The sequence below is a fragment of the Hippoglossus hippoglossus genome, chromosome 24 (assembly GCF_009819705.1).
Source record: "Hippoglossus hippoglossus isolate fHipHip1 chromosome 24, fHipHip1.pri, whole genome shotgun sequence".
Classification (NCBI taxonomy): domain Eukaryota; kingdom Metazoa; phylum Chordata; class Actinopteri; order Pleuronectiformes; family Pleuronectidae; genus Hippoglossus; species Hippoglossus hippoglossus.
In genome coordinates, this window is record NC_047174.1 from 8,083,097 (window position 1) to 8,098,846 (window position 15,750).

A 15,750-nucleotide genomic window follows, 5' to 3' on the forward strand; every position below is an offset into this window, starting at 1 on the left:
GTTTGCAATTTGGTGCGGATCCAAATAAAAATCTGGATCTTGTGAATTTAAATGTGGCTTCACAAGAGGCCTTGGTGGAGGTATGTGCACTCTGAGTCTCATTCTTTCTTCTTTATAAAATTCTATATGAGATAAATAAATCTCAGTGTTTTAGTTTTACTAGTTGATAACTGTGGAAGCCCATTTCCGCCTGTGACAGAAAAAATGTATTGCAAAATTGTAAGAAAATATATTGAGTCATTATTTTGAAACACTTAGTATACATTTTGGCATACTAAGTCATTGTTTTGAGTTTAAGTCACTATTCAGAATTAAGTCTTTATTTTTTAGATATAAAAGCCATTATAGGGAAATTTGTCCAGTTAGTAGGTCACTATTTTGAGATAGTAAGTCATTTTGAGATTTTAAGATAGAGTTATTATTTTGAAATACTAAGTCTTTATTTACACACACTTATTATTTTTGAAATACCAAGACTTGATTTACAGACTCTAACTCATTATTTGTAAAAATAAGTCACTATTTATGAGTTAGTTAGTCAGTGTTAGAGAAAGTTTCCCATGAGGACTTGCAGGATATTGTGTAACAAAGTGGCAGAAATGAGCTTCCATAGACAACCACGATGCCATAACTCTGTAGACGTAAAGTTTGAATGGGGGAAAGAACCATAAATCAAACATGCAAACATGCAAAACTCAGCGTGATCTGCAGCAGACGTAGAGTAAACCAAGCTTCCCTGCCACTTCCGGGTCCTGTGACTTATCAGGTGGTTGCTGGGCTGCAGGAGGAGGAGGAGGAGGAGAATGAGAAAAGTTCCGGGAAGACGAACCGTAAAAGTCTTTTGCATCCACCCCCTCAGTTCCTGCAGCAGCCCCGCTCCGCCGCTCCCCCTCTCCTCCGCCTGCAGCAAGCCTATGAGCGCGAGCAAGAGAAAAAAAAGCAGAAGTTGTGTTTGAGAGTTTTCGTGAGTTTAAAGTCAGTGTCAGCATGGCCGGGGGCTCGGTGTCTGAGTGCAAGGAGTACCTCTTCAAAGTGCTGGTGATCGGGGAGCTGGGCGTCGGGAAGACCAGCATCATCAAGCGCTACGTGCACCAGCTCTTCTCGCAGCACTACAGGGCCACGATCGGGGTCGACTTCGCCCTGAAAGTCATCAACTGGGACAGCAAGACCCTGGTGCGGCTACAGCTGTGGGACATCGCAGGTAAGGAGGACGGAGGAGACGCATGGGTACGCGTGGGCTTTTTTTTTTTTGCACGTTGCAAAACGCAAATCAGGTGGTGAAGGTGGTGGTGGTTGGATGTCACGCTTATGTTTAGTTGTGGGTTTGTTGGGGTTTCGTCTGCGCAGATGGCCGTAGCTCAAAAGTTCCCTCACACCAAACCACTTCTGTGTTGGAAGTGATTTGTTCCTGATTTGTACCCTCAGGCCCACGGTGTGAAAAGTGAAAGCAATGATGTGGAGTTTCCACCAAGAGACCGGTTGATCATGTCCGCCTGTTGTCTCTTCCACTTTATGATCATGGCAGCTCATAATTGCCAGAGGAATGTAGGTCACGTTGTAAGAGCTCACCCCCCCACCACCCAACCCTCTCAATGAGACTCACCATAATATTCTGTGGGGGATTAAACAGTGTTCATGCAGGCCCCTGGTGTGTCCTTCACACTGTGGGTTTTTTCTTCTAATGTCCCTGTCTGTCTGTGTGTGTGTGTGTGTGGATAGTCCCCGGTTCAACTTGTGTGGCTGCAGAACTTGGCACAAATGCACTCGCACACCAACCTGTGCATTCCCGCAGCTTTAGTAAGCAAAGCCCAGAGAAATCAGAGCAGTGTAGAAGTTCCCCACACATGCAGGCGCCCTCGCTCAAACTCTCACTGTCTGTTTGTCATCTCCAGGCATGAAAATAAATATCACACTGTTTAACAGGGAGGGGGGGGGTTTGATGATTACATTGTTGAGAGGGGAAGTGAGCAAGCAGAGAGACCAACGGGCAAAATGACTAAACTTCAGGAATCACCACCAAGCTGACAGGCTCACTACAGTTCAATCAGCAGAAATGAGGGTGTGATGTGGGGTGTAATGTTTTGGGGGGGGGAGAGATGGTTTGTCTGTGATTTCTGGGTAGCCTCCATCTTTTAATGTTTTAATATCCTCAAAAAAAACCATCTGACATTAAGTCTTGTGAAATTGCTTGGTCACACATACAAGAAATCATAAGGCTGAATATTTGTATGTTGGGTGAAATGAGGTTCCATGGCTTCAGGGGCATGTGCGTCCCAACACTTGTGCCTATGTGTGTTCTTTTCTTTTTTTATTAGCTCTAAAGAATGTGTGCGTCTTTAGGCGGAAACTTTGGACTTTATGTTACTGTAAAAATCTCACTGTGGTTGTTTTGTCAGTCATGGGTTTGACCACACGTAACAGTCCTGTGAGTTATGTGTGCAGCAGGGTTAGTTAATCATTCTGTGAGAAGATGTCATTTTAAAGGCTTCTGTCATGTCTGAAGGACACAAGGATTCAGATTCTTCAGTGTTGAGCTGAGTTTCCAGCACCGGGTCAAGTGCCATTTTAGATTTGAAAATATATCATATTTAAGCTCTCACATAACAAGATAATGGTTGTATACAAAGGCCTATGCATATATTTAAAAAATTTAAATAAATAAATATATTTTAATTAATAAAGTAGACCTGCTTCACAATGACTATATGATCCTCAACCACAGGATGAACTTTAATTTATTGAAAATGTGCAAATGGATTTTTGAAGACACAAGAACAGGTCTTTTTGGGCCAACCTATCTGTAGTCCGATTTTTTTTAAATCTATCTTGAATATCACTTGGTTTCATCCATTGTATGTATATACAGTACGTAAACTCTGCTGGAGGATGTGTTTACCCTTTTTGGTATAGATTTCAGAAATCAAAAGTTAAAAGTTAGACATTAATGATTTGATGGAACTCCAGTAGGATTAATGATCCTACTGGAGCTTTGATTTTCTGGTAATGATTTAAAATGGAGTTGAAAAGTCCTAATCTGTCTTTTTTCCAATATTTTTTGTATTCTATTGACAGAAGAAATGATCGTCTCTGCCTCTAGACGTGTTCTATTCTTACTTTGGAACGCGGATGTGCGGGTCCATCTTCTCCCTCAATCAAACGAACCTCATATGCTGAGACAGATCAGGACAGATGGTTAGAAGACTGCTGTTTTTATATTTATTCCATCGCTTACAGCAGTGACAGAAAGGGGGGCGGACAGTTGGATGTGAGGTGGGGTGTGTGGGGGGGGGTGTCGCCAGAACAACTTGCATGTCTGTCACAGACTGATTGGCAGTGAGGGCTACGTTCCCCCGCCGTCACTCAGTGAGCAGGGGCATTTGTGACTGAGCGCCAGGGAGGGCCGTCTGCCTGTCACAGCCAGACAGCCCTCGCTCAGAGGACCTGCTAGGGTAAATACAACACTGCCGCACTTCCGCACTTAGATGGACTGATATCATTCATAGAGACAAGGGAACACGCTGGCACATATTGGGTGAGCAGGGCCGTTTACACACGCTCGCTCCGACCGCAAAGACATTTTGAGGTTAGATGACACAGATAGGAAAAACCTCGTTTTTCACACCTACACCAAGGCCTTGCCCGAGGACACTGAGCATAAAACCAGTAATGAAACGTGTGGGTGTGAAAGAGTGAAAGCTGGAGGTATATTTGCCAAGTCATTAAGACCAGCCATTAAGCCACTTAATCGTGCAGGAAAGGAGGGGAAATTATCTTCTTGGCAACACGGAGAGCAACTTCAGAGTTTCGTTGTCTTTTTACCAACCTTAATAATGATTACAGCCTGGGAGGAATGATAGTAATCAGAGGACTGTACGAGATGGGGGCACCATGGAAGTCAGTGTGACGCTTGTGGCTCTCCCACCCCCTTTTCTCCCAGAATTGCTACTCTCCTCTGGATTTGTCTCAGCCAGTGGACAGGATGATTACCACCATGACACAGAGTAAAAACGGCAGCACCTTTTATAGGACCAAACATTCCCGCGGGAGCAGGAGGTTGCACATTATGGGATGCATGCAGTGGCTCTCATCACAGTGGTAACCTTCAGTCTAGACAGAAAAACCTTGAACTCTTCTCCTCTTTCTCTCAAACACCACTGTTTCCCAACAGGATCCGAAAATATCTGTGATCAGAAAAATCCGGAGCTTTCAACCTGGTAATGGGGAACCTGCCAAGAGGTCCAGGGTAATTCTGAGGGGGGCCCAAGGTGTTTAAAGGGAAAAAAAATGTTTTAATTGGTGTTCCCCTTGAATTGTATTTATAGTTTTATAAATATTGGGATGGTTTTACCATTTTCAGTTTCTAGAAATCGATCAAATTCTGGCAAATCCAACCGTTCAAAATTGAAATAGGGTCTCAAGTAATGATTTCTATCATCAATCAATGTTCTTATTAAATCGGAGCAGTGTAGTGAACATGTATGCTGCTTTGTAGGGTTTATAAAATGGCCTAAAACCCAAACATAATTTCACTATCACTTGAGAAAAAGACAAATAAGAAACAAGTTATCAAAATAGATGATCAGCTGTCACTCAATAATTCATTTATCAATTAATTGTTTTTAATAGGGTATGATTACGAGTTAATTTGACTCTAGCAGTGGATATTTCAGATGCATTTTCATACATGAACTCTGCAAAATGTCCGGACCCAACTTTCCAGAGATTGCTGTTCACATATGAAGAAAGCAACAGGAGATTTCCCGAGTTCGACACATTCAAAGCAACCGGATAATATCCTGAGCACTTCGGTGAGGGGGAGGGGGGGGGGGGGGGGCACTTGGGGAAAAGCATAGTGTCAGTCATTATTACTAAAAGCTCTCGAATCTTGTGGTCTTACCATGTTGACATCCTCATAGGTGTCTATTATTGATTTACTCTCACATGGGCTCACATGGACATTCCCTGGACATTTTACTTGGGGGCGCTGTCCAGAGCAGCTGACTTGGACATTTGTGTCCTCGCATATAACTCCTCAGGATAATTTTTAAAAGAAGCTTTAGTATTTATCACCACACAGTAAATAGAGAGTATCCTGGTCGGTCGAATGGTTTAAAAATGGGTTGTGTGCAATAATTCTGCTTAATATTCTACAAATGTTATCATTCTGATCTTAATTCCTCCAACCTTGTGCCAGGGCTTTACGTTGCTCAGCCCCCACAAACCCTCCAGTTGAAAGTGAGGGGCCGGACGAGGGTAATACCACTTAGAGGTTGAGGATTTTCTCTCAATTCAGACTCTGTTCGGTGCTAAAGGCCGTAGTAAGCTGTAAGTCACTTCTCACATGCTGCTCAGAGAAATCTGAACGTGCCGGTCATGTGCTCCTCAGTCTCTCTCTTGCTGGAGACTACCTTAACGACCGAACCCTGTGCTTGTCTTTGTTTTTCTAATGCCGCCGTTAGGGCAAGTGGGGAAGTTTCTCCGCCAGTTCCCTCCCGACAACAGACTGGCTTGTCTGGCTTGGACAGTTTCTATGGTAACCCACCCACAGGATAGCAATATGTACGGCCGTAGAGGAAACTGGGGTTGCTAGGGCTATGGATAATGATGAGACTTTGCTTGCTTTCTGTTTCTCCCACACAGCCAACAGAGATGATACGGTGGCTGCAGCTAAACCATTTTCTTTTTCATCTGCTGGTTCCATAACTGAAGGTTTCTCATGTTCGTAACCGCAGAGCCTAATTGTACTTGAGGTCATGCACCGGTATTCATCAGCGCGGTGGACTCGACTGAAATGTCTTTGAAATTCCACAGCAGTTCACTGCCTCTCTTTCCGGACAGATTCCAACTCTGTTCTCTTTGGTTATAGGCAGTTGCCTCATGTTGAGCACACGTCTTTGTTCCCTCCTGCAGTCTCATGCTCCTCTGTGGTATTCACTGGGTAAATACTCCATTGTTCATAGAGCTCATTCCATTCCTGCATTTTACGCTGATTGGGTTAGCAGTGTATGACACACATTTTTTTGACACGTGCTTTTAGAATAATTTTTTCCCCCTGTATATTCAGAAAGAGATGTCTTTCTTTGGCTGGGTGATGGTGACAGCATTAAAAAGAACAGCATCTTTTGAGGAATAGAGTCCGTGACCTATGACCTCTCCTGAGTCCTTAAAGGCAGAGCTTTGAAAGGGAGAGGACCAGAGTGAGTGCTGGACTGAAATAGAAAATCCTCAGGCCCTAAGAACTGTATGGTTTGAGAACCCTATTTTATTTCAATTAAGTTTTATCATCTGCTTTATGAAATGTCATGTTTAAAAGAGTCCAGGCCTGAAGACATCTACAGGCCATATTAGCTGTTGTCTTACTTTGACATTATCTCCTTGCAGGTTCATAAGATGGCCCTCAAATCTGGTCAGAATAGTCCTGTGCTCCAGAGCCAAGCGTTTGATTTTTCAAGAACCATGTTGCCATGACGACACATCATTCCCCATGAAACAGGAAGCAGTTTTTTAAGGTTGCCGGTTATGCTTTATAACTCACCACGTTTGGCAGATGCTTCAGAGGACCTAGAGGCTGGAAGTTCATCGGGTTACTTTGCCTCTGTGTAGCAAGATGCCTTGCTAGCACCCCCCTTTCAATTTCAATGACGTAGCTCTCATGGTACATTTCACCTACATGTGGTCGGCAGATATTTCAGGCCAACAGGAAATCAACAATTTATAATTGAGTGTGAACCTTCCTAGAAAATATTGTCTACTGTTGTTAAAAAAAACTCATTCTTGCCAAATAACAATCGGCCATGTGTGTAAGATGTAAGTGTGTAAATATAATTTATCAGGGTTGAACAAAAAACTCTGGGATACTGTGAATCAAGAAAATGGATATACAGATGAATCCATTATCAAAATGGTTGTAATTAGCTTTTATTTAACAATCATCAAATCACAAAATAGTGTAATGTGCTGTATGTGTTGTTTTTCTGAAGCAGGACAACATTTTTAAATTAAATTTATAAAGCAAACACAAAATCTTATATTATAATCTTATATAATCTGTCCCTCTTTCCCAAGACATTAATTAACAAAGCAAACAATTCACTAGGACTAGGTTTAGTAAAGACAACAGAATGATTTTCCAGGACTTATGGCACTTGAGAGTTCAGGCACTGTTTGATTTGCTGTCATTTAATGCGAGTGACTTCTGTGTGAATCCTCAGCACATGGTCAATATCCCAAATAACTCGTTAACCTCGCTCCCCCCAGGAGGAGCGAGGTGACCACCCCCATTCTGGCTCTGCTCACATATCGACCCAGCTATAAGGACTGGACGTGTCAGAAAATCAGTGTGTTGAATGTAGGCAATGACACACTGCCATGGCCTCTTCAGTGCATGTAGAACTCAAACCCGTGGCATTTATTCTCAGAACTTCTTTGTGACTACAAAACAGGAATTAAATAATTATAGAAAATGCTGATTTGCATAAAGTTCACATGCAAAAAATGCTCTTTTGGGGCCAATCAGGACAAACTTGCACTTCTGCACATTTTTAGTCGAAGGTGAGGAAAAGTACTTTTTCAGAGAGGCAGTGTTTTTTTGGTACTGATCGCATCTCATGTCTAAATAGCCAAATCCAACATTGCACTTCCTTGGGCCCTTAATAATTTGCAGGCTAAGTGTGAAGCTGAAAAAAATCAGAGATATGGGTTCCTAATACAGACAGACCCAGAGATTTGTGGAATTTTTAGATGGATAAAACATGTTGCACTTTATTTTTTTCACATGTGAGATCTCTGCCTCTCTTCTTTTATGCCTTTTTATATCTGAAAATATTCATGTTTGCCTCCGTGATGTCCCTTTAGTAAACCTCTCAATAGAATAAGAGGGGAATCTTCTGTTAAAATTATGGAGCCAGTTATTTAATTTATGCTTTTTTCCTCTACTCCACCGGATGTATGAGCACCACAAGGGCTGGAAATGAAAGAGCCTTATTTCAGTCTATCGGCCCTTTATCCCATTGTGTCGTGTCTCTGGTGAATTTACCTGGGGTTATCTCAGCTAAAATTAGACTCTCAATTATGAGCAATTACCGACAGGCCTGTGGGCCCCACAGTGTATTCGCTCTCCTGCTCACGCCGGCACTGCACCACGCCACTCCTGCGTGGTTGGGTAAGTACCTGCAGTAAAGTGAAAGTATGCTGGGAAAGGCTGCGCTCACAGTTCCTCAAAAGCTTTTCCTGGTTCATGTATTTTGTAAGTCGACTCTGGTGGAGTGTGTTAACTGTGTAACAGACATATACGATTACACTTGATCTTTAGACTCTTAAATTGGAGCGGTGCAGCAAGAATATGTGCTAAATCCGCCAAAAGCTACTGAACCTCAAGATATTGGAAACCTTATATGTAATTGCAGAGACTGCGTCTAAAGTAAATTAAGGCATTTGCTGACAACTAGTGTAAATCTGTCCCAAATGTTTGTGGATGCTGTTGCAGGTGCGTTTACCTCAGAAAACTAAACTCACATGAACATACCTCAGTAATTGAATGAACCTTTTTAACCACATGCAGCTAAAAACAGGAACCGTACGCTTATGCACCATGATGTGCACGTCTGTGAAGCTACTTCTACGGGAAGAAAATCCACTTCTGTCATCAAAAAAGAGCAAAAACAGACCATAATCCTCCAAACGTTTAATATAAATGTTTTTTTGGTTTTCTGTCTTAAATATATACAGTATACGTGTCATTTTGTAAGCTCCTGAAACGAAGATGTTTTTTTGTCTTGGAACATTCTCCACAACTGTCTGTTTTCATTTCACATTTGCGACAGAAGACTGTCTGAGTCACAGATTATCATCCCAGCGACAGGCTTCTCATCCCCGTTCTCCGTTCCTCGGGCCTCAGGCAGCGTTGACACACCTAACTGTCGAGGCATGCAGGGAACGAGCGAGCATCGCAGGGCCCATTTTCTTTCAGTAAGAAATAACCTCCTTTGGTTATTCGAGGTAACCAAATAATCACAGCGGACATGCGACATGTGGTGAACCCATAAGACGGTGTTAAGTGTTACCAGAGATAACTTCACTCCTCTGCTGAGCCACTGCTTCCCCCCCTTAAGGGCATGATGAGTGATGTTCCTGGAATTATTGTCTCACTTCAAAACTTGTATTTACCCCTTTGATTTTAAATGTGATAATGAAAGTATCAAAACGTCCATGGAAATTTGAATTGGTTATGATTATGTAACTTCTCCCTGGTTAGAAACAGCTTAAAAACACAAATGCATAGTAGAAATACAACAAGCCGTTCCAAAATAAACACTGCAAGTAGTCAGTTGAGTTAGAGCATCATCGTTTGGCAGGAGTGTGGCAATTGAAATCTCTTCACTGGCTGATAAACCTTTTGAGGAGTTGAAATGATCCGACTAAATCAGGAGATCAGTTTGAGAATAAAACCTAAAAGCGGTTTTATTGTGTTAAAGAAGAGGCCTTCTCAGATTGACAGTGACACCCCATCCCTCTCTCTGGTAATTTCCCTCACATTGTCTCAGAGAACGACTTCAGAGAATGGGCTTATTATCATGGCAGGTTATTTCGGCCATTCTCTGAGCGGAATAGCCCCATGGCCAATAAGGGAAAGTAGGTTGAATAGGAACCATCTCTGTCCTCATCATTATTTTTGGCCACATACTGTATAGAGGGAAAAAATGAGAATGAAATATTGAGCGTCTAAATTCAATCTACTGCAACAAAGCTGAGGGTTAGACATTTGGTTTCGACTTTGGTGATTTGATTCAGATTTTTTGATTCCACCGACTTCCTCTTCCCATCTCCCCAGGTCAGGAACGATTTGGGAACATGACGCGGGTGTACTACAAGGAGGCCGTGGGGGCGTTCGTGGTGTTCGACGTGACGCGGGGCTCCACGTTCGAAGCCGTGTCCAAGTGGAAGAACGACCTGGACAGCAAGGTGAAGCTGGCTAACGGCAACCCCATCCCCTCGGTGCTGCTCGCCAACAAATGTGACCAGAAGAAGGAGAGCACCAACAACACGGCGCTAATGGACAATTTCTGCAAAGAGACTGGATTTCTGGGCTGGTTTGAAACCTCTGCCAAGGTGAGAGATCAATACACGGGAGGAAGAGATTATCGATAACACGCATGAAACAGACCCATGTGATTTGATGTTTTTGTCATTTTACTGAATGGCTTCTTTGTTCCCCGTGGCAAACAGGAAATCCTCTGATGTTAGCATGTGACGTTGTCTGAATGGTGTAGTGAAAATGTGGTAACATGTTGTAATGTTTTGTTTTTTTTACGCTCTGGCGCTGATTCGATGGAGAGGTTTTGATGCAAAGATGATCAAAATAATGTAAGACGAAATGGAGGGCGCCAATATTTCCCTAAATCTCTGAAATGACTGAATGACAGCTGGGATTTTGTGACAGGAAATTTATGTGAAGCATGTTTGTTTTTTTTGTCATCGTCCTGCTGTCTCTGCCGTTCATGCATAACATCAACGGACGTTTATCTTCCCGACCAGTGAGAAAGATCTGTCGGACAGCTGGTGTGATACGGTATCGCATGACGTTGATGGATGTTGCAGCCCAGAGCTGCGAGGGGTTGAAAGGGGCGGGGCTCTGAGAGATAATGTGCCGCAGTGTTTCTCCTCAACTTAGGTCGTGGTGTCACATGATTGGTGATACAGGGTTTGTGTGTTTACACTGCGCGGAGGTCTGATGTTCGATCTGTCGCTCGTTTCGTTAAGCGTCCAGTTGGAGTTCGTACATTTAAATACGTAAATTAGCTTAAAGCGTCGGAAGAAGCAGTAACATATAAATATATAATATAGTCGTGTCCAGAACGTTCCCTGTGAATGTTGAATTATTATAAGTGTATTATTATTATTGTTGGTCATGCATCAACAGGAAAGTTGTGCTGTAAATTTACAGCAAAGTAGAACTTTTTGTGTAGTAAATAGTATAATACTATAATATAATATTAAATAATTTGTCTGAAAAGTAAATAGTAACTATAGAAGTGTGACAAAAGTATAATATTTCCCTCTGATGCTGTTTTCAGACATGTGCTGAACTCTGGACATCTTCCTGAAATAGTTCCAGAGGGGCTGTACCTGAGAACACAAATGTTGGCGTCAGTTACTTGTTAATATTTTCCGGAACTTTTCCTGCCAGCCCCACTAGTAAAGTGTCAGAGTTTATAACAGGCCGAAAATGTCTGGAGTGGACGTGTTGATGACGTTTCTTACACGTGACGGACGTCAAAATTGATTGATGCAATTATTTCAGGGTTGAAAAAGAGGTGTCGAAGAAGATGTCAACTTGGAAACTTGCTGTAAACATAAACGCTGCTTTTGGAGCATGTCTGAAAATGGCTGTAGTGGTGAAAGCAGTAAGAAAGCTTAACAAATACCTTGAAATCCAACAAATGAACCTCCTTCCTTTCTGCACTTGTGTGCTGTAAAGCTTTCTTCCACTTCCTGTCAGAATGATCAGCAGGTAACTGTGGGAGGACGCAGGTTTGGCACAAACAAATGCCTGCGTGTGCCAGCTCACCCTCACACTGATAAATCCTACCATTTTAAATGCTGCAGTTTTACCTCGTTTGAAATGTTCGTGTCTCCAACTGTGAGACTCCAGAACTCGTTCCCCCGTCATGGGTCTGTGTTTCTAGGGATTGTTTACAGATGCTTGGAAACACACACTTTGAAACGCACATGCTCGTCTTTAATGCTTCCAAGTTGCAGATTGTTGAAGTTTAGCCAGCCAGAGTTAACTTTATTCGCTCATAACCTTAGGCTCTGCAGCTGTGTCACGTGCTGTGTCATGTGAAGTGTGTGTCTGTCTGTGTGTGTGGGTGTTGTGTGCAAAGTCTTTCTGCTCGTTTCCTTTCTGTGAGTGCAACATTATATTAGTTGGTTTGTGTCAACCCACAAGAACATGTGATAGTAATTCTGTTTTGGAGCAGTGCACTAGGTTTGAAGGGACAAAACTCAAAAGTCCTGAATGTGAATTCTAAACAATCTTAGGGAGATGACACGCAGATGTTGAGGGGTGGTTATTTTACATTTCTAAAATGAAGTCCACGGCTTATTTAGGAGGAAGCTCTGGTTCTGATTGGTTCACAAGTATATGTCTTGGATGAATCATGGAGGTTGAAACGTGACAAAGACGGGGCTCATGATAATCATGGGGTTGTTATTCTCATGCAACAGCAGTTAATCAAGATATGAGGCAGCGGGGGCCTGTAGATTAGAGAAGAGAGCATGTGACCAGAAAGTCAGCGGTTCAATACGCAGACCGACAGGGTTAAATCTGGGTGGGGAAAAGCAGTGCTGGCCCCTCCCTCATCCACACTGCTGTGGTTCCCTTGAGCAAGGTTCTTAACCCGAGTGCTCAGTAGCCATCAGGTCAGACTGTGGTTGTACTCGGCTGCTTCCTGGTGTGACTGTGTTCAGGGTTGATCCTGTAAAAGGGAAGTTCTCCCCCCTAAAAGAATAGAGCTTTTAAAAATGTTTTGGTAATTTTGTTTGATTCCATTATTAAATAATAAGGTTTTAGGTTCTTTTGATCCTTTTCCTTCTTTTTACATTCTCTTATCATCTGTTCGTCTTTAACCAAGATGGCCGGGCCTTTTGTTAGTGTAGAAGACCATTCATATTCATCACCTGCTCAACCCAAGGGATCAAAGCTTTTAAACCTCGTCTCTGCTGTCCTCCGATTGGCTCTCTGGAAAACATCCCTGGTTCTCTTCAGACATTAACATGCAACCTGGGTGATCTGATCTCAAGTGGACGGTTCGTCGTTCACACCTGGCATTAGAATGCATCTCCACACGTGTTGGTGCTTTATATGCAAATAAAAACATAGTATTACATCATCGCTGTTTGCATAGACCAAATGTTTTTCCTGTTTCTGGCCAATTCTGCAATGACAGACAGGTCGCGTGCGTGCGTGCGTGCGTGTGTGTGTGTGCTTGTTTTTGTTACCTGTTTAGGACCTTTTCCACTAAACAGTGACCTTGTCAGGACTTGTCGACCTCATGGGGAACAAATTCCGTTCCTAATGAGGCATAACATGATTTCTGAGGTCCTGGTTAAGTTTAGGGTTAACATGTGAATTATGTTTGGTTAGGCATGAATTGGTCGTGGTTTAGCTCAGTTTAGGTTAAAAACGCAGCCCTTTGGATGAGTGATACAGGGGCACAGACACTCAAGGTTGTGGTTAGGCTGCCCACAATAAATGGAAGTCAATGCAAAGTCCTAGTAGTGATAGCTGTGCAAACCTGTGGTGCATGTGGCAGGGCAAAGAGGGTTTGAGCGAATCAATGCATCACGCACAGCTCTACAAGGAAATAAGCTTTTACTTATTTGGAATAATAATATAAAATCAATGTTGATATCGCGTTAATCATGAAACTGTAGTGGGCCAGAGGACGTAGGTTGAGTAGGCGCTCCTCCAGTAGACCGTGTGCCACAATGACGTTCATGCTGCAAAAAGCTTACGGTCATACGTGGCCCACACCAACTGTGAATGTGGTCTCTATACCTTGAATAACATTTTTAAAACTAACAATTTAGTAGCACTTAAAATGGCACTTACTTAAAGCACTTTGTAGTTTTGCTTTTTTGAAGAAATTGTACTTTCTCTATTCTTGTTGTTCTGGGTTTGTACCCTCATGGTTGAATGCACTTATTGTGAGTCGCTTTGGATAAAAGCATCAGCTAAATGAAATGTAATGTAATGTAATGTCTCAGGTGATCCAATCTCAGTTCATCATGAATACGTTGATACTTAGCGCTGTACACTTGTGTTCAGATCACCTTAGACGAATGTTAATGCCAGGTCTGAACGAGGCCCACATCTCCCAGCTGCTGTTTTAACAGGCTGCCTCACATAAAGGGGTTTAGTGGCAATTCTGGAAAGAAGAACTGCAGCATCTATAAAACCCTGTGATGGCTCCTAATAAAGCCACTGTCGTTTCCTACAAGCGTTGACAGGCAAACAGGAACAAGGATGGGGGGGGGGGAGACTAACGTCTGCACTGTCACTAAGTATTTTATCACCTCTCTGACACACTGTTGTGACCTTTTCGCAGGACAACATCAACGTGGACGGGGCAGCGCACTTCCTGGTAGAGAACATCTTGGCCAACGACAAAGGTTTGCCGTACGAGGAGAGCAACGGCGACCGGATCAAACTGGACCAGGAGACTGTGGCTGCTGAGAGCAAGTCGGGCTGCTGCTAACACTCGATCCACTCCCATTATCCGTCAGCCTCCCTTCGGCGGGGTACGGTGCCCGTGCCCACCCCGCGGCTCTCGGGCCCTCGACTGCAGCCTCTCGCAGGAATATGGATTTTTTTTGGTCCTCAAAGCTCCGGGAACTTCTCCTCCCTGCGACGCTGCAGATCCAACTTTCTCACCGCATCTCCCCCGTATAGGCCAGAACAGAAGCCCGGTTTTATCTTGATGTTGCCTTTACCTTCTTTCTCCCACGTCTCCAAACCACAGGGTTTTTGATTGTTGTGTTTATCTCCTCACGTATTCTCCTGACTGTGTATTATAACGCCAACTATGAACTCTACCCAAACCTTCCCCACTCCTGCCATTGCCCTTACAGCCAATGAAGGATTGTACGACACCTGTGAAGGGGTGACAAACTATGCACAACACTGAGAAACACAAAAAACAACCTGTAGCCTCTTTGGTCCATTTCGTCTCAGTGTCTCACTACTAAAACACTCTGAGTCTTTCATCAGTTAACATGGACCTCCAGCATCATCTTACAGCACACTCATGTTTGCGTGTAAAGCACCAGAGCTTAGTATTATTGTAGTATTCGTCATTGTTGTCTTTATGGCGTATCTTCTCTTAAATGATGTGCTATCATACACTTTTGTTTTCCCACAATTTTAATATCAGGGTTGGTCGCACTTTTCATTCTTCACACAAACACTGACGGGCAAATACGGTATTTCAGAAAAAAACTCTAATAACGCTGAGAAATGTTTATCTGATTGTCCGCCAGTAAAAAAAAAAATGTAGATGTGATTAAGTGTATGTGTTTTTGAAATGTGCTGGGTCGTGAGATTGGGAAAAAAAAAAAAAAAAAAAAAATCCGACAGAGGACGATGTTTTCTTGTACATATGAGATAATCTGTTGAAAGTGTTCAGATGAAATATGAAGGATTTTTTTTTAACATGGAGATGAAATAGAGTTTACATGTGAAAATACTTAAAATCTACACAGCAAAGAAGAATAAACATTTTAACAGATTTGTGTTGGGTTGTAGTGATGAGCCTGTCTAATCACATGTATTTATCTAGATGATTGAATGTGTTTATATAATGTATTTATATTGCAGAAACAAATCATATAAACTATGTGGATGAGTAAATGATGCCTGTACCATATATTATACCTAAAGCTCAGTATTTGGCTCGAATACAATATAAACATTTTGTTTCCCTGTGTGGATTTTATGGCTCATTTTCCCAAGCAAACCTTTCAGATTATAAAAGTTCAATAGTTTTTACTGCCACGTAACATCTTGGATCAAGTCAGTTTAGCCGGGATTATTCTAATATTAACACATTTCTTATTAGCATTATGTTCAAGCACTAATGCCTGCTGCTGCTAATTGCAGGTTCGTGGAATTTGGATTTAAAATGGCAGTGAAGTTGGTTCGGCAGAATTTCTGCAACAACACAAGAGTGGAAATAGGTGTACATGGTACAG

The 15,750-nt window shown here is 42.5% G+C and overlaps 1 protein-coding gene across 2 annotated transcripts; it reads left to right on the top strand.

Moving 5' to 3' along the window:
• The first annotated feature begins 773 nt into the window (after positions 1 to 773).
• Positions 774 to 15,473, top strand: rab32a (RAB32a, member RAS oncogene family). Of its 2 annotated transcripts, XM_034579271.1 has the most exons (4): positions 785 to 1,201; positions 9,830 to 10,107; positions 14,109 to 14,301; positions 14,361 to 15,473. In XM_034579271.1, the coding sequence occupies exons 1-3, from the start codon at positions 988 to 990 to the stop codon at positions 14,256 to 14,258; spliced, it is 642 nt and encodes a 213-aa protein (XP_034435162.1). In that variant the 5' UTR covers positions 785 to 987; the 3' UTR covers positions 14,259 to 14,301; positions 14,361 to 15,473. The 2 variants fall into 2 exon arrangements, with proteins under 2 accessions (XP_034435161.1, XP_034435162.1); XM_034579270.1 differs by having other exon boundaries at positions 774 to 1,201; positions 14,109 to 15,473.
• The last annotated feature ends 277 nt before the right edge of the window (positions 15,474 to 15,750 follow it).

Coding starts and splice junctions, on each gene's coding strand:
- rab32a (XM_034579270.1), top strand. CDS start 988: ATGGCCGGGGGCTCGGTGTCTGAGTGCAAGGAGTACCTCTTCAAAGTG. Junction 1,202..9,829: donor ACAGCTGTGGGACATCGCAG/GTAAGGAGGACG, acceptor CCATCTCCCCAG/GTCAGGAACGATTTGGGAAC. Junction 10,108..14,108: donor GGTTTGAAACCTCTGCCAAG/GTGAGAGATCAA, acceptor ACCTTTTCGCAG/GACAACATCAACGTGGACGG.